Source organism: Stigmatopora nigra, chromosome 4 (assembly GCF_051989575.1).
Source record: "Stigmatopora nigra isolate UIUO_SnigA chromosome 4, RoL_Snig_1.1, whole genome shotgun sequence".
In the NCBI taxonomy this organism is placed as follows: Eukaryota; Metazoa; Chordata; class Actinopteri; order Syngnathiformes; family Syngnathidae; genus Stigmatopora; species Stigmatopora nigra.
The window spans coordinates 13,311,000-13,335,279 of record NC_135511.1 but is presented as its reverse complement, the minus strand read 5'-3'; the positions used below and the strand labels follow the sequence as shown (position 1 = coordinate 13,335,279).

The 24,280-nt window shown below is 39.8% G+C and overlaps 3 protein-coding genes across 3 annotated transcripts; 2 read left to right on the top strand and 1 right to left on the bottom strand.

Annotated features, from left to right (window-relative positions):
• The first annotated feature begins 1,844 nt into the window (after positions 1–1,844).
• LOC144195980 (LIM domain transcription factor LMO4.1-like) lies at positions 1,845–6,049 on the top strand. Its single transcript, XM_077715928.1, has 5 exons — positions 1,845–2,215; positions 3,050–3,281; positions 3,375–3,471; positions 3,846–4,004; positions 4,896–6,049. The coding sequence occupies exons 2-5, from the start codon at positions 3,067–3,069 to the stop codon at positions 4,902–4,904; spliced, it is 480 nt and encodes a 159-aa protein (XP_077572054.1). The 5' UTR covers positions 1,845–2,215; positions 3,050–3,066; the 3' UTR covers positions 4,905–6,049.
• A 13,977-nt stretch (positions 6,050–20,026) lies between these two features.
• On the top strand, positions 20,027–21,238 carry LOC144195214 (apoptosis regulator R11-like). Its single transcript, XM_077714679.1, has 2 exons — positions 20,027–20,509; positions 21,087–21,238. The coding sequence occupies exons 1-2, from the start codon at positions 20,027–20,029 to the stop codon at positions 21,228–21,230; spliced, it is 627 nt and encodes a 208-aa protein (XP_077570805.1). The 3' UTR covers positions 21,231–21,238.
• A 296-nt stretch (positions 21,239–21,534) lies between these two features.
• On the bottom strand, positions 21,535–24,131 carry LOC144195664 (tubulin beta-4B chain-like). Its single transcript, XM_077715455.1, has 4 exons — positions 23,958–24,131; positions 22,963–23,071; positions 22,781–22,891; positions 21,535–22,699 (listed from the first exon to the last, which is right to left on the bottom strand). Exons 1-4 carry the CDS (start codon positions 24,012–24,014, stop codon positions 21,639–21,641), a joined length of 1,338 nt encoding a protein of 445 aa, XP_077571581.1. The 5' UTR covers positions 24,015–24,131; the 3' UTR covers positions 21,535–21,638.
• Between the last annotated feature and the right edge of the window lie 149 nt (positions 24,132–24,280).

Here is a 24,280-nt window from a genome sequence, read left to right as displayed (position 1 = left end):
TTTGCACGACATGCCGGCTTGCTCAAAAGCTCAAACATTACGTCGGACCACGAAATTCCTCATCCCCGCCTTCTCTCGTCTGCTGTGATAATGGACGAACTCTCTAACTTGATGACTTTCATTCAAGCAATCATGAAAGTTCACCTCTACCAACAATTGTATCTTGACTCTCAAAATGTTAACAAGTGGCCATAGATAATAGCAATGTATAATTAATGACAAACCTTCAATACCTTTAACACATTTTGCCAATCCTTGAAAATGTTCTAAATTTCTAGCTTCCCTGTGACTTTAAATGAGCAGATTTTATAACCCTTGTCACCATCAAATGAACGAAATGAAAAAGCATAATGCAACCATTGCACCATGGAAACGGAGTGTGCGTTTGTGTACGTCATTCCCAGTTTGCAGTGGCCTAATATACCTAACCATATTGCAATGTCTGTGCACACTATTTGTTTGGTGTCAATTCAAACAACTTAATGTGTCATTTGAGTTTTTGTACGCAAAAACTGGTGTCCACAGGCAACAACTGACCTTTCACTTGTTTGTCCAACACTTGCTGGTACTTCAAGCACCCTGAGACAAAAAAATTTTCAGGCAGTTTTGTGACAACATACTAGTAAACTAAGGTACTAATTGCTTTGCTGAGTACTGCAAAATGTACACTAAATAGAAATGTTTCATTCACTGGATTAAAAAAAAACAATATTTCCAGTAGTCAGAACTCAAAAATGAAGATGTCATGTCCTTGCAGTCATGAAGAAAGTTAAGCGGTCTGACCCTAACTAACCTCTCCTCACCTCAGAGTCTGATGGATTTGGAAATCCACTACATTGTGATGCTCTGTAGACAGTTTGTATTGGCGGGGATCGCAGACTGGAAGTTGCAGGTGTTGTTCAGCCTCACAGAGAACTGTGACTTTCAGCAAGGCATTGACAGTGGAACAGGAAATATGTCAGGTATACACAGCTCCTCTCAGGATGTTAGAAGTAGTCTTGCTGCCACGCCAGCTTCTCTGAGATCATGTACCTCATCACCGTTTTTTTCCCTTAAAATTAAAATGGCATTGTAACTCTTAACATAACACTTGCAATGTCTATCTAATAGGGTTATACACAATGCATTTTCCTAATTATAAATGTAGCATTAAAAACAGCAACACTCATTATAACAGAAGACTTTTGTGTGTGTATATATATAGTAAAATGAACATACATGACTTCATCATCCTCATTTGGTTTGTGGGTGAATTGGAGCTATCCCAGCTGTCTTTAGACAAGACTTAAATGAGGTACCTAAAATGCAACATAGGACAATATTAGAATATATCAGTCAGTATGAAAGTAACAATGCGTCAATCTAAACGGAAAAGCATGAGTTGCAAAGTTAAATAAAGTATTATATGTGTGGATATTACCAGGAGAATGATTTGTCACACAGGAAGGAGTACAATACTGCATGAGTGCGTTACTGCTGTTGAATGGACAGCGCCACAAACAAAGCACGTGTTTGCACTGCCCTCTAGCGGCTACATTTGGAACTAAAACTGAGCTGAACGTTAGGGAAAGTATCAAAACATCCATTCATTCATTTATTCATTTTCGGAACCACTTTATCTTCACAATTTTTGCAGGATATATATTCATATATTCTCAATACTTTATCTTTATTAGGTTACGCTTTATTTTAAGTGTAAATGTCAACCTGTATAATCGGTGAGTAGAAATTCATAAATCAATGTGATTTATGACCACGCCCACTGCTCACCTATTGGTCGCCTCCTGTTTTACGTCGCTCGGCAATTTAAATAGACTCTTGCGCAATTTGATGAATAACGTCGCTGTCATAAGCGTCAGAAACAGTGGAAGGCGTGTAATCAGGAGGACAGCTGGATGAGCGAGTGGGAAATAAAGAAAAAAGCGACTTGTCTCCTCCTCGAGACTTCCAGTAGTAGTCCACCCCCCTCCACACCATTTTTTTTAATGATCAGAGCTCCAAGTGGGAGACTTTCCTCAAACTATTTGCAGTCCGCGCGCCATTCTGGCCTGGGATTTTACTCTTCTTTTTGACGTGCACTTCTATAAAGCTATGGATCTGCAAATATGCTCACGATCAAGTCCAGTTTCGCAGGCGTAAACGTATCAATTTTCTGGCGAGAAGTATTTCCTTCGTTTAGACTTGAACGTAGGAGGGAAACGTTTGGTTCGATAAGGTAAGACGCCTGTTTCCTTTCTTTGCTTTCCTTTCCGCAAGCGATGCTTTCATGAAACTTGTGCGTTTCCATTAGAAGCGCTTTGTTCACCCTGAGACCATATGTTTTATACGTAATTAAGAACAGATTCACAAAGAAAGGCTTTGACATGAATACTTTCCGTTTGAAAGCTGGCACCCTTCCAAAAATCCCATTTGGCGACTTTTCTGCTTTCCTTCTAACTTCAAAAAATTCACCAGTGAGCAGATTGTCACTGCTTAAAATGATTGCCTTTTTTTCCCTGAAAGCACCACCTAGAAAATCATAAGTGATACCACATTTCTTAGGCAGAATGCTCAAGTTTTATTAAAAGTTGCTAAACTGTTCATCATTTATCCCTCATGGATTTGAAATTATGCATTTTTTATCTGTAGTACCCACCTATGTCCTCAGTATATCTAAATAAGTATACTGTACCTGTATATCTGCATATATAATGTATATAAAGTAACATAAATGTGTTATTGTGTGATCAGATTAATCAGTGAATCTGTAAAAGAAAGAAAAAAAAGATAAAATCTGTTTGCTTTACCAAAGGACAACATAAATTTGAGTTATCTTGATGGGAGATTGAATTTTTGGAGGAATTGGACAATTTCAATCTTCTTCAAACGATTACTCAATTTGCAAAATAGCTGTCGATTAATTTGAGTTATCAATTATCATTGCACCTCTAATGTACATGTACATACGTCATGATTCAAAACAATACATTCCGCCATAAAGGGTGTGTTATTCCAGTAGTGAGCAATTTCCACTTTTCCTACTTATTGTTCCTACGTGTATTGTGTCCAGCAAGGAACCACATCAGTATGGTGAACAGCCAAGCGTCAGGCGTAACTCCGGCCCTGAGGTCATGTGCAGGATGTGGGGGGAAGATCGCTGACCGTTTCCTGCTCTTCTCCATGGAGCGCTACTGGCACACTCGCTGCCTCAAGTGCTCCTGCTGCCAAGCCCAGCTGGGCGACATTGGTACCACCTGCTACAGCAAAGGAGGCATGATTTTGTGTCGCAGTGATTACATTAGGTGAGATCGTGTGTGGCGAGCAAGACGGAAGAGGAAGTGGTTCCATTTCAGCATATGGAGGCTGGATTTCATTATTTCTTTTTGAATTTGCAGGCTGTTTGGGCACAGCGGGGCATGTAGCGCCTGTGGTCAGTCAATCCCAGCCAATGAGATGGTGATGAGGGCACAGGGAAATGTTTACCACCTCAAAGTAAGTCCCCAGCTCCCACTTCAGTGTACTCCTCCTCCTCCTGCTGCGTGTTTGACAGGAACATCTGGGGACATTGCTTCTCTCTCCGCAATACTCAAATTTAGACTTGAGTAATCTTTTGCCCAATTCTATAAAACCTAGAGCTGAATCAAAAACTCTGCCTTGTAAAGATTAGTGTATTCACTTTAATAATATGCGCTGTAAAACGTGGTGTGATGCACTTTACACTCAAATGTGATTTAAAGTATATACTATATACACAGTGTTGCCTTCTGGGTCATCGTTTTTGTGTGTTCACCATTCAATCGCTTACATCGGGGTGATATTGATATTAATGATTTTTGTACTGACCTGATTTTTTTTTGTTTTTCTAGTGTTTCAGCTGCGCCACGTGCAGGAATAGACTCATGCCTGGAGATCGCTTCCATTATCTGAATGGTGCTATCTTTTGTGAGCATGACAGACCTGGTGCCGCCCTGCTCAGCAGCCACCTGCCACAGCTTCAAAGTAACTCTGTGCTGACCGATCAGAAGGTAAATCGTTGCGTGTTTAGGTTTTTTAATGGTCAATATTAAAATATATTAGATACATGCATGCCATAAACCTTTAGTTATTTCAAGGCTAAATCTCGGATGGTGAAAAACTGCTGGTCCAACTCATCTCTGTCTTGGCCACCACAAGTCTGCTGAGGAGATATTTATTCCTGGAGGCTTATGATTATTTTGATTGCGCCAGAGATGGATTGGACTGTGTACCACACCAATGAGATTTTTTTTTTTAAATTGAAATTTTATTTTACCTTCTTCAAATGAGAAATAAATAGTCACTAGAATGCCAAATAGTCTACAATGAGATGTTATAGATTAAACATAAAAACAAGATGCATTTACAATGTGTGCTGAAGTCTTATAGTGACAGAAGTAAAATGAGAAATATATATGAGTAGTATTTTGTTTGCATTCCAACACACCTCAAACACACCTTTTTCCAATCAAAATATCTTAATTCTTGACAGTGAAATAATTGGAACTGAAAACAAGTAATGGGGTTAAAATTAATTATTAATTTGCAATATGAAGGTGATCTCATAACCACCTTTGTACATAGAATTATATATATTTGGAATGTGGTCCCACAACATTCCCAGAATTCAATATTACTAGTACAAGTCAACATTATAAAGTAGAATATTTTACTTAAATTATTTAAAGTCCCACATTTATCAGGGAATTACTAATGGTTTCCTATACTATGTTATTTCAAAGTTCTAATTTCACTGAGCTCATTTAGGAGATATCCTTGAATGTAAATGTAATGAAGGCCACATTGTCCTCACTAACTAACACTTTGTGTGATGAGCACTTTTGTAATTACAGTATAATTGAGCTCAAGGTAATTATACGTCTCCTTTCCTGTCATTATAGGTGTGCTGAAGCTTTCAGTCTTTTCTCCTGCTACTGTTGCCATTCTGAGTTCCGGTCACCATCGTACTTGCCTCCCTCGACGGGCAGTTTTCTTGCAGAGAATACATGACCCTTCATCTAAAAATCGCATTTATGTAGTATTGAGCACTGATGCTACCAGGTATTTGGAATGCCTGGGGGGGAAAAAGCAATCTTCAAGACCCTCAGAACACTGCCACAAATGAAAAGTCCTATTTTCTAAGGGTCTTTTAAGATCCTAGGAAATGTCATCATATTTCTCCTCCATAAGGGTGTTTAGTATGAAAGTGGAAGATGCTTACTTGATGGCACTCACAGAAACTCTTCTGGCCTCTGAGAAAGCCTAAAAACTACAATCGTCATCAATGGGAGGATTGAAAAGATGCGTGAATGAGTTTGATGGACTGCTGTAAAACGACTGTCGATGTCTTGTGACAAGTGACAATATTTTCCTTAAGTGTCAACGTTTTGAATGACCTCAGATGTTTCTCTCTTTTGTGTCCATCTGAAACCTTGTACTCCAGGGGTTGAATCATGAAATTATAGATGGGCTTTAAATTAACATCTATGTTTCAGTTGTAAAATCTATTCATTCTTCCCAAAACTGAATTTACAATTAATGCATTTTTTTATACTATTCCTGTCATTGTAAAATATACTTGTCAGTAAAATGCCAAACATTTAAAGTACTGACAAATTATACTTTTCATAATTTGGGTTGATGGTGAAGTAGGTTCTACTCCAACTACACAATAAATATGAAGTTCGAATACCACTTTGCTGATGCACAATGGGTCATGTAATGCGGCAATGCGTAATGTGACTAACTCGAGTGACATATTGAGAGGTTTGTGGGTCCTAAATTGTGATATGTGGGAGTCCACTGTATGCCTAGTCATAGAACACAGTGTTCAGTTGGGGGTTATGAATAAATCTATTCATTTAATTGAATAAAAAATAAGTAAAAATGCTCAAAAATGCTCGGCAGAAAATGAGTTAAACATTATTAAAAACAGAAATCTGTCACTGTCAATGCCTGTAATTTCAATAATGAAATGTACCGTATTTGTCAATGTGTTTAAGCAAATGATGAATTTATTGAAGAAAAAAAATCCAATTAAACTGATTTTTCTGTATGAGTTAGCGTCACTATGAGAGCCCCTTAACAGTACAAATGTTGCACTGTACTTCCTGGTAGCTTCTGAAGCACTCTTTCTCTCTTTCCCTCTCTCTCTCACTCTTGTTAGCCCTGTATGGTTAACACATGGCTGATTACCCCGGGGAATGGAATTAGGGGGCTTGAGCTTTGACCATTTACAGAAGCAATTAAACATGAGCCCTGTATCTGTGCTGGCGGAGCTCCTGGGAGGCTGAACTTGGGGCATATCCTGTGGCTCGCCCGCTCCTTGGCTGGCTGCCTGCCGCTAATAAAGCCTAATATGAAAGCCGTCTAATTAAAGAGGTGTGATAGCTTCTAGATTGAGGAATTTGAGATATTTACTTAAATATGTATTTCATATTTACTGATTATCACGCTGCATCTGGCTCTTTGGGAGATGCTGTTAAATACATAGTACTTTTAGTATTAGGTTATGTCTCAAACTTGAAGTCTGGATCCCTTCTTGAGAAGGCTAATGTAAAAATTCGAAGTGGCACTCCATGCGAGGGTTGGGAATAATCTCAGCAACTAGCAGAAGATAGCATCTGCTCTACTTTTGCACCTTGCCTGGGAGCAGGGCAGCCATCAAACTTGCACCTTAATGCGCTTAGTTCTCCCAAAATGTCCCACTTGTCACGGTAGGTGCTGATGCGGCATCAATTATTTATTCCACGTCTGATCAAGGGGCGTCACGCAAATTCATTAACGTATGCAAATGATCACAATTACAATTATCTCGGTATCGTGATGGCAAAGAACGAAAACCTCGGCACATTCTCCACTCCCATTGCACCACAAGTTACACTTTGCATTCGAACTAATCAAGCCTCATCTGCTTCTTCCTAATTAGCCAGAACGTTTTCAGTTGCCAATTAGCAGGTCTCAAGAAAAGACTCTACGCCACGAGGCGTTGTCTTTTATCAGAGCTTCTGCAGGTGTGTGGCTCACCATGTAGCCTATGTCATAGGGAAGTGTTTATTCCTGCTAATTAATCATATTAACACATGGAGATGAGAGTAATTGCCTGAGCTCCACCGCCGCACACTGTGTAAAGGCACAAGATGATGCCTGGGATATTTTTACATGATGAAAAGTCGTCCTCTCACACAGATATTCTTGTGACACCAAGCCAAGATGTCATTTAAATGATTCCCTATCAATTGGGAAGTCGTTCTTTGGGGACAGGCATTAAGAATCGGTCACGTGCCGCTCTCGATTTGAGCTCCCTGATGTCGGCCACCAATTGGTAGAGAGAGAGAGTTTGGATTTGTGACTTGATGATACCAAATTCTTACAATTCCTTAAATTTGTATTTTGAGATGCATTATTCGACTAGGTTAGGAGATGTGTGATTGTTAAAAAAATCTATTTCTATCTTACCAAAATGTAATTGGATTTCCACAAGACATGTAGCATATTATGAAATAGTCTTTCAGTTAAAAGAAAAATCTTCATTAATTTTTGTATTGTACTTTGACAATGTGCTTAATAAAAATAATTTCAGCTGACTTGTTTTTCACTATCAATTTCTATCTCTTGGTAATTTCTTAAAACTGTTTTTTACATTCCTTTTTTTAAAAATGTGCTTGCCTATCTTGGTTTTTCTGTTTTTCTACGATCAACCCATGCTTATTCCAAATCTTTGGGTGAAAAAATATATTTCAAAAAATCAACCCCTTTTCAACAGGTTGCCAGACGATCATTTGGTACTAAAGATGTATTCATCTTTTAATGTGTAGTTTGTCTTTGCTCTTATTTGGTATAAAAGTGTATACTTTGCTGTATAGTGTGATATGAAATTTGTGTCCTACCATTTGAATGGTCCAACATCTATATTTTACCAGTTGTAACCTTAACCCTAACCCTTCATACAACTGGTAATAAAGAAAACCTGGTGAGATAAGCTACCAACTGCTCCAATATTTATGTGCAGTTAGCAGTGAATCTCATTTCTGAGTGACAAATCACGTCCACAGTCGAGGCTCAACAAAAGTATGTTTGTAGTAAAACTGCCATCTGGTTCTCATGATTTTTTTTCTTTCTTCTTTTTCTAAAGCCTGAAATGCAAAGTCTACGCTGTTTCAATGTCCTCGCCAAAGCCACCTGGGTTGGCAGAGCTACAGTAAGTATGCACCACCACGGACTTCTACCACTCAGATCCTGCTCCACCACAACAATCAACAGGACCTAATTTGTCATAACGTCGGAGTGTTAAACGAGCAGACATTTTGTGAGAGAGCTGACTTTGAAGCGGCCGAGCTGTCCTTTGCAGCAATGTACACGGTTGAAACATGAGACTTTGCTAGAACATGGAGGAAGCCAAGCATGCTGGAGCCATAACTCACCGCTTCCGCATGGGAGTAGAAGCGGGTAATGACAAAGAGTCTACAACTCCCGGCGTCTTGCAGGAATGTCAGTAATGGGAGAGCGAGGGAAGTTCTCCCGGCCAATCGGAACGCTTTGAATAATTAAAGTGATCGGCTTAATTAGCTCAATTACGTTAATTTGACCACGGAACACGGCCATATGGTGAAAGGAAACAAAAGAGGGGGGAACTAATTAAAAGTAAAATAATGAGGATTTTAATTAACTGGCTCCCTAGACAGTGGAGCGCAGGGATCAGGAGCCTGCTACCATAATTAAAGTGCTGTAACGCTGGCAACATCTCCTCTCTTTCTTATATCTGTGAGGGCTCTATCCATCTAATTAAATCTGTAAATAAATTAGCAACATTGAGGGTTCCTGCTTCACTTAACACTGCCTAGAATACAACCCCCCACCACTCCCAATAACAAGCTCACCTTACTGCGAGCAGACGATGCTGGTCATACGGGCAAAGGTTGAGCTTAGGTCATCCATTGAGAGTTTTGGGGATTGCGGGGAGATAATAGCACAACTGTGCCTGTACAAATCCAATCAGGTTTGTTCAAATTAATCCGTGTGTTTGTCTTTGCAGCGATAATTCTCTAAAACTTAATTCTTATGTTGTCATCAGCCAAACTTTCTTTAGCGCCTTGTGGAAGCAGATGTGGCCTCCCCTTTTTGTTTATTAAAACTGTTTTAGATTGACAGGTGATAATTTAATTTGTTCGCATATTAAATTTAGAAGCTCTTATAAGTTCTGAATAAACTGTAAATCAGGAGTGAACAAGTATTCAACTGTCATTATAACTGGCATTCATTGTCAAAAACACTGAGATGCAGAGATGCACAGAAGTGATGGTAACAGCAAAATTATTTTGGCTAATATGCAAAAATGATATTATTATTAAATACATATCCATCTTGCTGAATAACGTTTCTTATCTCCACAATAGTTTGTCAGTAGAATAAAGAAGTATAGGTTAAGAGTAAAAAAATGTATAGAAAATTTTAAATTAATATTATATTCACATATACTCAATTCAAGGATCACTTTGAAAATTTACAATTCAAGCAATTTTGGAAATTAGGCTTGTCAACATTGAATTAGAAGCTAAACAATGTGAACTTAAATCCAGCAATTGCACAATATACAACTGCCTTGGCTTTTATGGTTAATCTTTTTGTAGACTATCACAGCATGCAAAGAAAACGACAATTTGTGTGCCATCCAAATGATTTTGAAGAGGCTAATTCGTATAAAAAATTAAAAAAAAACGATCATTTTGTGTCTCTTCAAGAGGTCAGGCTACACGGGGACACTGAAAAGGTTGCATGCCCACATGATGTCTATGCTTGGGAGTTGTATGAATGTCAAATCTGGCAGGGTTCAGAAGAAGCTCGAGGGAAGCCTTCTCACCACAGGCAGCTTTGGTGGAACAACATCCAACATTGTAATACAATAACTGAATGACTTTCATTCTGTCACTGCAGTAATAAAGTCAATAAATGTTGATGAAATCCACCAAATGTGTGTCAAAACAAAAGATCCACAAGGCAGATCTCAGATCTGTGTAAAAAAGAAACAATATGCCACCTCCAGTGACTCGCCTGAAATTTATGCTTGATTGATTGCTATCATCCCTCTGATTGTCACACTATTTGCCCTTTATTTTTATTGGATTATGATTTATATTCTGTTGCTTTTATCATTTTGTCCATATCTGTTTATTCCTTTGGGTTCAATGATCGCAATTTAAGTCATTTGACGCATTGGAAAACAAATGGAAACACCAACTTCACAACCACCAACTATTATAGTACTCAATGTGTATTTATGGTTTTAAAAAAGGGAATTTAATCGCATTTATAGTCTAACAAAAGAGGTTGGTCATTGAGTCATGTAATATTTGGTGTTTGAATAGTATTGACTACCTACAGATGTACAAAATAGCTAAAATGAAAAAAATAAGGGAGAGAGATAGAGTTACTATATTTTGTGAGGATATTTTACCATTGAAAAACAAGTATTGCTCTGAACATCATTTTACATATGCTTTTATACGGTCTCTTTACCCCCAAAAACCAGGCCCCCTAGAGGCCGGCACCCGGGTGCAGCTGCCCCCTCCCTCACCCTCTTAACGTCAACCCCTGCTCTGAATTCCTCGAGGGGTCAGAGTACTCGCTATGTGAACACCAGGTCAAAGTCTCAAAATTGGCAAGACTTTTTCACTTCCAGTAGAGGCGCATGTGGTAACCAGTGGCTTATTTGCATGAGATGGGAGTATCCATATGTCACAAAAGAGGCGGGGAAATATGCCGTAATCCTTGCACAACGCTTTAAAATCAAAGCCATGTTCTTTCGTTTCATCTATTGAACCCTTGATTGTGTTGCCAATGCATTTTGGTTGTGCTCCTCTCGCTTCCATGAGAGCTTGTATCTGGCTCAGTGGGGCTGTTGGCAAGCATCACCTCCATCATTAGAGGAGCAACCGACAAAATGTTGTCAGATGAGCGTCTGGGGATGGAGCTGCCCTGTTTGTCTTGGGACAATTTTGGTGAAAGCTGCTAAAGGCCAGGGCCCCGTCAACCCCCCACTCCATCAAACCAGGTGGAACACACGTGCGTTCATTAGCGCCCTTTAATGAGGAGCAGATGCACCAACGCCACCTCTCACGTTACCCCGTCTTTCACGCGCTCACACACACACACACACACACACGCGCACCCACACATACCAAAATTAGGCAGATCGACATACATTATGAAAATGCTACATATTTGAACCAAATTCATGAGGAAATTCATGGTTGAAATGCAAATGTGTATCTAAATTCATGCACAATCCCACCGTCTACATTGTGGCCCATTCATTTTGCGCTATCGGGACAGCGTCGTTCACAGCTCAGATGTGTGGGCCTCATTTGTCCAATTTAGATGAATGACTAGGATCATATATCATTCCCCTTATGTCAGACTATTTTGGTCTGGCAGGAAGTAGATGTAAGCAAGCTGTAGGGATCAGTAAAAGGTGAAATTTTTGGTCCAGTTCACGCTTTATCAATCTGAATTACTTGGCTTTGACAATAAAGTACATGCTCGTTGTGCCCTTTAAACATACAGTACAACTATTAACATTTACGTGTGTTATAATTCATATGACTGGCACTCAAATGAATTCTGATTTTTTTTGGTTTTGTGTAATATTTAGCCATTAGTTCTAGCGAAAAAGCCCAACATTTATACAGTCAACTCTATCTCATCCTCTTTTTGTACAATAATGTTTATCTTCCTGATTATATGAAGTACCAAATATATCACTACTGATGACCAAAGATGATGTTTTCTGAATGCATGCACAGCTTTGACTCAAAAAGTATGACGGTTTTTAATCCTGAGTCAGGCACATTGCATAAAAATGCACTCAGAAGAGGGCAGTCTATGGATGAGCTTTTCTATTATGGGCTTTGTAAGTGACTGATACACATTTCCATGGATTGGTGATGTTTTAGTATTGTTACATCATCCTTTGAGAGAGCAGGGTTGTCATGATTAAGGAATTGTTAAACCTGCACGATGGAAACTAATGCATGAGATGGCACAAAACAACCATGAACCCTAGAAGATAAACAGTCAGTTTGAACATGTCTGTTATTACACTGGATTTTTATCTGAAAGCACTTGAAAATATTTCCTTGAAAACATATTTTACAATTAAAGTCAGATTGACGACAATGGTTATGTCATATTCTTATTTTGTTATTAATCAATTCATTGAAAAGGTACTCTCCTCTTCACGCAAACAAAACCCACTCAAACATAGACGGCCTTCATGAGACAAGTGCATGAGCGGGAATGTGCTCATTGGTCGACGTCTAGCTGAAATGCCAGATGGTTTGTGTGTGCACGCGTTTGTGTGTGTGCTTCTACTTGTGTGTGCACGAGTGTGAGAGCAACCGAGAGAGTGTGGTTTGGCATTTCAGACAGAGATATCATTGCAGAGGGTGAGAGGTGCACAGTGCACCTTCGCAGAAAGCGAGGGTTCTTCGGCCTCTTTCAAACAGTGGCAGCTTGTGGTTTTCCTGACTCACCCTGCACCCTGCCATGAGACGATATTAGCAGAGATGATGGGGGAGTTGGGGCGGGGGTCCCTGTGGCTTTGCCAGGTGTCTGGTTGTGGTTTCCCAGTTTGATAAGCACTGGCGCCTCTGCCCTCCTCGGAAAAAACTTGGGCCTTTTGGAAATGCCAGTGCGGGGCTGAGGGCAGATGGCGCCCATTCCGGGCTCACCTCAATGAATCACGTGGGGGCATGTGCTTCTTATCAGCACCCATGCACCTGCGTAGGAAACACAAAAGACGAGCGATGATGTGTTACTGAGGTGGTCGTTGGGTTGGTGGAAAACAAATGCAAGGACATGGAGGGAGGAAGTGGCGTGAAGACTACATTTTATTCAACTTCATAGTTCAAGGGGTGACAAGACTTTGACTATATCTTGTTCTGAATTGGAATTGTCCATTCCACTTGGAGGTTAGTAAAGGTGATTGGCTGGTCAACTGCCACCACAAGTTGAGTGTGTGCTGGAAGGAGTAGGTGAAATTCAATCATAGTTTTATTAATTTTTTGACTACAAACAGTGGTTTTGTAGTATAAACTGAGGACAAACAACTACCGTTCGTTTCTCGAACAGCGTTTAATTATGAGGTAAGTGAATCTGAATTAGGGCTGCAAATTGTTCATTTTTTCTGCATTATTTGCATGAGAAATCATGAAAGCACAAGGATATATTTAAGCACTTGTATTTTCTGTAATTGCGTAAACCATTGCGAACCGATAAGCCAACTGGAGCCAGACGGCAGACACTTAAAAGATGTCTGCAGTGATAACGGGAGAGTTTTGGATAATCAACCTCACTCACAGAATGAAACCCTCGCTGTATCCTTATTGTGTTACGTTTTGGAGGATCTTTGGGACTGTATGAGTTTTTTATCATTTCTTTATTCAAGAGAGGCAGCAGACAAATTGATCCTGTCTGCCTGGGATGCCGGTAAAGCTTAAGTTGAGTTCTGATCTGTGAGATTTTAATCAGAGCAGGCATTTGTCGAGCACTGAACCACACAGACACAGCATTCTCGTGGTTCTAAGCTCGGGCATTAAATGGCCTGTAGGGCCCACAGTTTAGTTAGTCAAAGCAACACAGTGGGGTGGGGGGCATTTAAGTCTAGTACTGCTATAAAATAAGTGCCAAAGTGAAGGGTGGTTCAGTGCAGTGGCCCTTTAATGCAGGGGTTTTAAAATGTATTTGAATTTGACTGCTCATTGACTGCTGTTGACGAGGAGGGGTGGCAGCAATTGTTCCATTAAAGTGCAAAAAAATGAAGATTGGATTGGAGTTTCTTGTGCGGGCCTCAAAAATAACAGTTTCCTGATTTGTTAATTATAACTGTGACGGATTTTGGATACCTCTGCTCTAATGTAAACCTCCACATTGGGATAGATAATTGGGATATGTGAATGTTTTCCGAGTGTCATCTTAAGTTTGGAGTAGATCAAATATTTAAATAAATCTTCCATGGCACTGCTCTGTGTAAGCGTGGCATTGAAATCCTCCAGAAAGGCAGTTAAAGCTAATAGACCGCCTTTTGTCAAAGTGCAGCAATTGTCGACTGTGGAAGGACAATATCATCTAGTATTTGCGAGTGTGCTGTGCCCCTCACCCATCCCTCCTGCCTGTGTTTTTGAACTCGCGGATGAAGCCATCTGCCCTTCTCTCTGGAGAAACAGAGCTCCCTCACCTCCCTGTCTCTCCTTCATTTTCTACTCCCGCTGTAATGGGAAAATCGCTCTGTATTTCCGCTCTAGTTGGGATTGGTAGTGTTGATAAGGACTGTAAACACAATTAGAAGTAAGAGTTTCTTCAAGAGGCTATGCCATCATTGGTGAATGACCTGTGGGACATACCGTTCCACCAAACTGCGAGTATAAATACAAATTGTAGAAGTCGCGTTGCAGTTGGGTGGGTGCTCCGTATAACTGTAACCTGTTTGTTCCTTTAAGAATACCATCAGCCTCCATCTAAATTTTTCCTAAACTTTAACAACACATGAGAATGACGATATGTTCTGCATGTCACAACAAAACATGGCGTGTTAATATGAACTCCTCACATTGGCTCCACCGATCTGGCACATTTTAAATGCTGTGTTAGTTATTGTACATATATTAGTGGACTGCTAACAGGAAAATGAGGTGATGAAAAACTGGAGTGTATTATTATTTAGCATATGTACTTCAATCATAGCTCTCTACCTATGATTGGCATGGATGAGGAAAATAGCCTGCTGTGCTGCAGCCCCTCAACTAATTACTCTCAAATGGTCTAATATGACTCGTAGGTAAGCCAGGCACTCTGCCCGTAAGCAGACATAAATACGAAGGTGTGGAGGTGGGACTGAGTGTATTGTTTATGAGTTTAGTGAAGTGGACCATCACAGAAATTCACGTAAAGGCCAAATAAGTGATGGAAGGAACGATTAGACGAGGGCAAAAAGAGGGAAGGGTAGGAAAGGAGGCAAAGGCAGCATTCTTGAGATTCAATTCCACTTTTAGGAATGGCACACTCATTTTTCCAGAACAATAACAACTAGCCGGCTGAAGGAAAATACGTTTTTGACTTTTTTTGTTATCCTTGTGCGATGTCAAATCTAAATTTTCATGGCAAACATTTTTAAGTATACTCCAATCTCTTTTTTAATGTTAAATAACAGACAATTTTAAGTTCAAACGCCCTTCCCCCAAACCTCCAATTTAGCAGTACTTTCTCTTGAGCCGGATAAAATCTGTGGGCAACCTAGTGCCAGGTGAATCAGTAGTGTTCTTTTCAGAGCACAGTGCTAATAGGCTATAAACGAGCCCATATGGTTAAATTTGCTGTTCAGGGAGGTAGCAGGGTAACACTTCCCTAATAAGTAAGCTCCTCAAGCCGAAGACCACCATAGAGGAACTCATAACATGAAACCTAAACTACACCTCCACTGCAATGTGTTCCAAAGTCTTCCCTTATTAGGGGCTTATTAAAAAAAAAAAGAACAAAAGAAAGAAAAAAACTTTGGTCCCCCGGGGACTTAAGGAGTTGACAATGTTACCGCACAACCGGCAACTTTTAGGGGGATTTTTAGCAGCCTTGAACAAGCGTTCCAGCTGTTTTTCCAGCCATTACATTAGTAAAGGTATGCACACAGGAAATAGAGGCCAATTATTGCATCTTAACTCCAGCCACGTGACATGACACTTTGCTAATCAAAGACATGGTTTATTAAGAGTGCAAGTGATAATAAGGAAAGTTCAGGGTGTCTTGCTTGACACAAAAACACTAACATTCTTTCTACACTATGTACAAAGTGAAGGAATTAGGATGCAATAAAAAGCAAAATGCTCTTAAGCTCTATTGTATTATAGTTATTATGTTTTACTATTATTTATCTATTATATATCCATGTGAGGCAGAAAATTTGAGCTATTATAAAAATCAATTACAGTGCAGAGTGGATGTTAATGCACATTTACAGTTAGGGGCAATTTTATTCCCCAAACTTTCTACTATATTGGAAAGTTTATTCCTAAGGTCACAAACTCATAACATTTGTTCAGTTTTTATTCAAATAGAGGTACATTTGATTGGTTCCACACTGTGGGGTCCAGGCCTGTTGGCACCACCTTTTAGCCTCAGTTCAATCGCAGCGCATTTTGTTTGCACAGCTTGCTTTCCAACACCGATACCAATACAATACAATACAATTCAATACATTATCCACACGCAAAATAAAATATCCCAACCGTGGAGTGGGCCCAGCCTCTCCATCAACATTGGAGAATAGTATTTCTTGGAATTGGACTTCCGATAAGATGTTATTTCACACAAAGGCATAATTAAATGAGACCAGTTTACAATGCCTCTAATTAGATGTCATCTTAATCACAACGGTACACAATTTCTCTTTCAGTCAATTCTTTCATATATATATAATTTCAAAACAAATAAGATGGAGTGGAAAAGAAGATCCCCCCCCACCCCCCACCGTCTCTGTGAGAGTGACAGGTGGCAAAGTGCTTAGAGAAAGTAATTTCATACCCATTCAGTTTTATAACAGGCATTATCTGTAACTCCTTATTTTCCATTTTCAGTTTGTTTGCTGCTAAGCACACCTTTCTCAAGTTTTCTCTTGCACATTCCAAAGACCAGTGAGCATGTCTGATTTCTTTAAGTGCCACAGCTGTGTGTTTGGTGCAGCGGCAAACCCTGTAACTTCTTATGTTTGAAAACGACTATTGATTGTCACCAAAAATGTACTATGTCATTACTTATACTCTTTTTTTTAACCTCAGTGAATATCACAAAACAAAGCCTCTTCACACATTCACTGTATAATTGTGCTTGGTAACCCTATGCAAAAAATACAAACCTGTATATTTACAATTATTGAAGTAGGGAAGAAATATGTGTGCAAATGATGATTTTATTGTGTCTGTCTTTATGTTAAGGTGACCCTGAATGAACCCTGGATTTTCCATTTATTGCAGATTTTATGCTTTTGCGCACCAACAACATACACCACAAAAATATTTTTGTCAATATAACCCCGTTTTGCATTAAATTGAATTTATTTCTGGGAATTTTTGATGAATCTTTTGAAAATTATACTGTATGTAGCATATTTACTATACAGTACAACGAGCTAAATTCTTAAGATGACGACAGAATGTTTAGCTGCATTCAGTATTAAATTTTGATCCAAATAGCTTTTTAAAAAGCAGCAGTAATATCCCCAAAAAAACACTTTCAATAAAAAATATTAGTTTCTGGGATCTGACATATTTTGTTGATAAAAGCATTTGAGAAAGATGGAAAAAAAATACAAATGTTTCCTTTCTCTTCTCCGCCATTGCATTAAACATTGCTATAACAATTGGACTCATCTTCAATACCTCAGTATCCGCAGATATTGCTCGATATCTCAAAAGCTTGAAGCAGCGGGTTTATAAGAGCCTGGCATGAATCGATAAACACCGTCAAACACCTAGGGGGGTCCCCCAATTTTCCCACAAACCACTCCACCCCCTAGGCAGAGGGAAACAATGGCGAGGCATCAATACCTGCAATTGGGAGAAGGTGGAACAGCAGAGACGGACGGCGAGCACAATCACACAAGTGGGTCAGCTCTCCACTAGACACTAAATGGGTGCGCAATTGTTTGCATCAATTGAGACCAGTGGGAGATAGAGGACACGATGGGGAAGGGGTGCCATTAGGAGTGCATTGGCATACACGGTGGGTGATTGGGAGGAGAATGGGTTATGGAGGTTTTTACAGCAAGAAGAAACGGGGGGTATAGGTGTTTTCAATTACCCGCAAATTCAAAGCAATTTCCTCCTCTTTCTGACCACACCGCCAACAGAGAGGCTGATGGGAGGCTTGAACAAAGAGGCATGGAGATCGCGATTGTTTGACTGTGGCTTACTGGGGAGGGCCGGGGAGGGGGTCACTTTTCATCCATCTGCCTTGTTCAACCTTTCCCTGTCACCTTGCAGCTTGGAGTCCACTTTTTTTCTCAATGGTTGCAAAAATGCACCTCCATTTCAACAAACTACTCCATGATTGTGAGATGGGATGTTACACAAGTCAGAAACACGTGCAGAATGCTTAGTGATTTGAAGTATCAAGAAATGTATAAATAAGGTGTATTGATATACATATGTAAATTGAATTGATTTACATATTTGGCAAGTACAGTAAATATTTGAGGAATTATTTAAGGCTGTATGCAAAGTTAAAGCAAGTGTGTCAAGTGTTTTCTTTGCAAATTGTCGTCAAAGAGAAGCAAACAAGGAGATATCATCTGTTTCCCCTCAAACTTGCACCTTCCATTCCACTGCAGCAATCTACACATCAGAAACCTTTCTGCTGACGAAAGGGAAGTCACCTCGATCTTGCACATGTTGCAACATGAACGTATGAGCGGACTGATAGGCGCCGCTATCAACCATTTCACTTCCTTTGTTCCCCAAGCATGGACGAGCTACACATTTGCGACGGATATTGGGGCACGTGCTCAGTTCCAATGCAAAAGTCAAAACTTTTCAAAACCCTCTATATTTACATCAAGTGTCATTTGAGGAATCAATATCCCTAAACAGGAATGCATTGAGCCTTAAATCACAAAATTGGTGCTGCTCTATGACTTATACATCCAAGTAAAACAGAGTCTCCACAAAATTCTAAGCATTTCCTACATATGAATAGGCTGAAATAAATGAGCTTTTGTCATCCTTTTATGTGGAAATTGTTCTTATCATAATATTAAAATGACATTCAAAATGAAGTACTTCATTTCAGAAACACATCATATATGTTTAAGAAAAAAATAAGTTCAGGTAAAGCTATGTAAATTAAAATTACCAAGTCACATATATGCAAGACTGTGGGTGTGTTTGTGTAGGGGGGAAGTGGGCATAAAGGAGATGGGGAGGGGCTCCTTTCTGGATGGTTAGTCTTATCTTCATGCACACTCACAATGTATGCTGCACCAGATGGCCGCAGAACACATAGCCGCTAATAGCACCACTTGATCATGTCCGGGTTGTGCTATAAATCAGTATATTAACAATGAACACATGTCATACATACAGTTTGATTGATCCCCGTGTGACACATAATGCAATTTCACCAAAAGAGAGGAAGCACTCAAGAGGACCTTGTGGATTTATCCGTGCGTGCCGGATTGATGGCCAAGAAGGGAAATCTCACAGGCATTATTCCCAATTTACGACAGCTTTCATGTTTGGAAGTACGTCTTGTTTGTTTATAAAGAGATCAAATTGCAGCTGTCCGTAAGAATTTTTGATTTGCGAGGTAAATGTTTTCATTTTTAGCATCTATAAGTTTTTATTGCCCCATAGCAAATGGTGGAAACATAATTAATTATGTGTTCACCAATATAAAGGGCAACCAACCTGGAGGTAACAAAAAGTTGTTTTTGTTAACACAGTAAGGCGACTGGCATGAACTAACAAACTAAGTTTGAATGACGGCTAAACAAATGTAAGTCTGAATGTTCCAGATTCAGTACTTTAGCCAAACTTAAGTTTGTTTTAATATAAAAATGGTAAAAATGGCAATTGACAAGATTTTAAAACAAATATTCATTGAGTTTTGCCCAAAACTTTGTCCAATTTTTAATAATGACTGCCCTAAAGTAAGTAAATAGAGGGAAAAATGTCTGCTCATAGTACGTCTGAGCGTGAGAATAAAGAGGTGAAACATTTTGGACATGACATTTGAGATGCATGTCGGGAAGAGCTCTATATTTAGCAATCAGAGACACTGGATGACTGGACTTAACTACAACACAAACACACATACGTACTCGACACTGGACTGTATTTTCACCTGTTGGATGAATCTTTTTTGTGTGTACTCTACCCCACTCATAGAAGGTGAGTTTTAAGTCTTCCTTAAGAAGGCATGACTTTTCAAAAGGTAATTGAAGAACGTCCGCAGTGTGACAAGTAAAGCAGAATTCCAAGGAAACTACCGCATGTGTCAGGCAGTGGTACCAGAGCCCAGAACGGGTTTGAGCAATTCTGACCCTCTTGTGAGAGAGGCCTTCCTGATGGCCCATGATTACATAGACTATGTGATCACTGGGGGGATTGACGGCAAAATGGGTCCAGCGCCGACTGCCAGTGCCGCGGCACTCCGTTACGCTGGAGAAGTTCTTCTTTCTAGGTTCCCCATCTTCTTCAGGCGCTGGCCACGTGTCTTCAAGGATGTGACGGAGAATACAGCTTGTCCAACACTTGTGAGGATCCTGGATGATCATTTCTTTCCAAACGTCCCAAGGGGGCGACGACGGGAACTGGCATGGAGCGCAGTATTGTCGGTTTATATTCTTGCTGGCCAGATGGCCGTGCATTGCCACGAGAATGGGATGTCGGCAGTGATGCCTCAGCTGAAGGAGTGCGTGGGTGCTTATGTGGAGAGAGTCATCTGCCCTGATATCACAGATCATGGAGGATGGGTATGTATTTACAATGTGGAAAATAGTCTACGTGGACCATTTTTTTTAGAATTTGGGAAATTCCTGGATTTGTGGCCAGGGTCAGATGAAGCAAAGCATGTCATAGTTTGTCTGGTATTTTATGTTAAGCAGACTTTTTCCATTCATTATGATTACTTCAACATTTATGTGCCTGCCCTCAAATGAACAAAACTGCACAATACTGCTTGAAATTTCCAAATGTTGTGATACACCTTACATTAAATTTTATACGCTTATATTCCCAAACCATAGAATATTTCATTTCAAATCCATTAGCAAAAACATTTGTCGCAACCCAAATTACTGGTTATAGATGAGAATTCCAGTATGTTAATCATATTAATGTTAAACACACTCACTTTAACAGGAAAAAAAACCCTTAATGACTCAATCAACATTGCTATTTTTTTACCTTTTTGTCTGCATGAGCTTTAAAATTTCAAGTGTTTTAAAAGGTGAAATTTAAAAAGGCACATTATTATGATTTATTAGGAGGTATGTATTATTATCCGAATGTAAATGTCTTAATGGTACAATTGTGTTATTCATTTGCCAGGAAGGTTTTGTATCACGCTTTGGAGAAAAAAAGACCCTGGAGGCTCAGGTGAAAGAAGTATGCTGCTGGACTTTGCTGGCTTTTACCTCAAGCGTCCTCATTTACTTCTTGTGGAGAAAAGTTTTTGCCAACATTGCCATCTAGTGACCATAGCCAGCATTTTTAGGTATAAGTATTTGCTGTCAATGTACTTACTGAGTATCTTAAATTATCACTATATTTCAAGTTTATTTGCTCCACTAAATGTATATAATGCAAGTATATTTTTTATCATTGCCTATGACTATCTGCCAATCACCCAAGAAGCACGCTTTACAAAATATTTCATCGATGTTTTATTCGGGAAAACACCATTACAATTACAAATCAGTTGCAAAAAAATCTGAATGTTGAATTTTTTGTATTTTAGTAGCTACACTTGACTCACTACTTTAAGCTTTGGTTTTAAAGAGACAGAAAATATGGACTGGCACAAAACTTTGGATTTTACCCGAAGGCACTGAAACTTGGAAGACTTGGAACTTATTTCTTGAACGTGTTGGAGGAGGAGATTTAGGCCATATCTTCGTCGTCATCTTCACCATATTCTCCCTCATCCTCAGCAGTGGCATCTTGGTATTGTTGGTACTCTGACACCAGGTCATTCATGTTGCTTTCCGCCTCAGTGAACTCCATCTCATCCATTCCCTCACCGGTGTACCAGTGAAGAAAAGCTTTGCGCCTGAACATGGCTGTGAATTGCTCAGAAATGCGCTTGAACAGCTCTTGGATGGCTGTAGTATTGCCAATGAATGTGGCGGACATCTTGAGACCGCGAGGAGGAATATCACACACGGCCGTCTTGACATTGTTGGGGATCCATTCCACAAAGTAGCTGCTGTTCTTGTTCTGCACATTAAGCATCTGCTCATCCACCTCCTTCATGGACATGCGGCCACGGAAGATGGTGGCCACGGTCAGGTAGCGGCCTTGACGTGGGTCACAGGCGGCCATCATGTTCTTGGCATCAAACATCTGCTGAGTGAGCTCGGGCACAGTGAGGGCTCTGTACTGCTGGCTACCTCTGCTTGTGAGGGGGGCAAAGCCCGGCATGAAGAAGTGCAGACGGGGGAAAGGCACCATGTTGACAGCCAGTTTGCGCAGGTCTGCGTTCAGCTGCCCGGGGAACCTGAGGCAGGTGGTGACACCGCTCATGGTGACTGAGACCAGGTGGTTAAGGTCGCCATATGAGGGAGTGGTGAGCTTCAGGGTGCGGAAGCAGATATCGTACAGAGCTTCGTTGTCAATGCAGTAGGTCTCGTCTGTGTTCTCGACCAGCTGGTGGACCGAGAGTGTGGCATTGTAGGGCTCGACCACAGTGTCGGAGACTTTGGGGGAAGGCACCACGCTGAAGGTGTTCATGATGCGATCTGGGTACTCTTCTCGGATTTTGCTGATGAGAAGGGTGCCCATTCCTGAGCCGGTGCCACCACCCAGAGATTGTGTGAGCTGAAACCCCTGGAGGCAGTCACAGCTCTCAGCCTCCTTCCTCACTACATCCAAGACAGAGTCTACCAACTCTGCACCTTCAGTGTAATGACCCTTAGCCCAGTTATTACCTGCACCGCTTTGGCCTGTCAAAAAGTTGAGGATTTAGCTGCTGTATTTGAATAAAAACAATAATACTGATAATAAAGTCAACAAAAATAGCTCACCAAAAACAAAGTTGTCTGGTCTAAAGACCTGACCAAAAGGTCCAGAACGCACAGAATCCATTGTGCCTGGCTCCAGATCAACTAATACAGCACGGGGAACATATTTTCCACCTAGTATGGGGTGTCAGTAGATATTGTAATAATGTAATCACAAGTCTTTTCATATATTTATTGTATGTTACCTGAAGCTTCATTGTAGTAAACATTGATCCTATCCAATTGTAGATCACTGTCACCATGGTATGTCCCAGTTGGGTCGATGGCATGCTCGTCACTAATCACCTCCCAAAACTTGAGACAAACCAAAGTGTAAATAAAAAGTAAAACATGTCAAATGATCTATCAAGAAAAAAATATGGAAAAACAACATCTGCATCACAATTTTTCTACAATGTGCTTTTTTTCTCCATAAAATGGAAGGTCCAACTTTTAGAGAAAATTACCCAATATAAGTGATATCACATAGATATGTACTTTTCTTCAAAGTGAGAAGGTAATGTTTTTTTTAAATGCCCCAAATGTTGGCGTCATATAACACAACCTTGAAACTTTTATATATCAAAACATTGTGCGCATGAACGCAACATGTAAACATTCGCAAAGTACATGACAACTTTTCGCAAAGAACATGACAACGTTTCGCAAACCCTCAAAGACATCGAACAATCTACCAGGTTTTATGTTTTTTTTTTTAAGTCTACAATTTATCTATTAAAGCATTTAATAAGGCCAACCGTTTCAAGTTATGAGTTAGTGTAACCTCCAAATAAAATGTTGAACTGTTCCTCCAAATTTCCCCACAAAAGACGTGCATGAAATTTGTAGATGACGAGGATGCCTTTAAAATGGAACTTCAAACTTAATTCAAATTCTGAACAAAACCATGAAAGAAATTACCAATATACCGAATTATTGTTATATATTTCCTTTTTAATATGAATTCAATTGTCTGTATTATAATCACGAAATGGGCAACCTTTTGTCTTTGGATACACACGCTCTGTTACATCTATAAACTGATATTAAATTGTAAAAAAAAGGCACCTGTTACAAAACAGGAAAAGTCATAACAGTTTTTTTTCCAAAGATAATGCCAAGTACTTTTAACTAAAGATACCCGTGCTCAAATAACAAATAAAACATCATAAAACCAGGATAAAGTCAACAAGGTACCTACCTTGGCACCAATTTGGTTTCCACACTGGCCAGCTTGTAGATGCACAATTTCTCTCATTTTCTGGCTTGTCAAATAAAAACGTGCGGCAAAAGTTGAAGGAATTCTAAGAGTGGATGCTTGTAAGTGTGCACCGTCTGAATGTGAGCGAAGCTACCGCCCCTTTCTCCAAATGAGCGTCTTTTTCTTCTTCGCTTTTCTCTCTGTAGTTGTTTGTCTGTTATCGTCGCATCACTGCCCTCAAGTGGTGATACATTTACATCTTGAAAAAAATGTTTATTTGAGCAGGGATTCTTATAATATAGGTAGTCTGCATTCTTTCATCT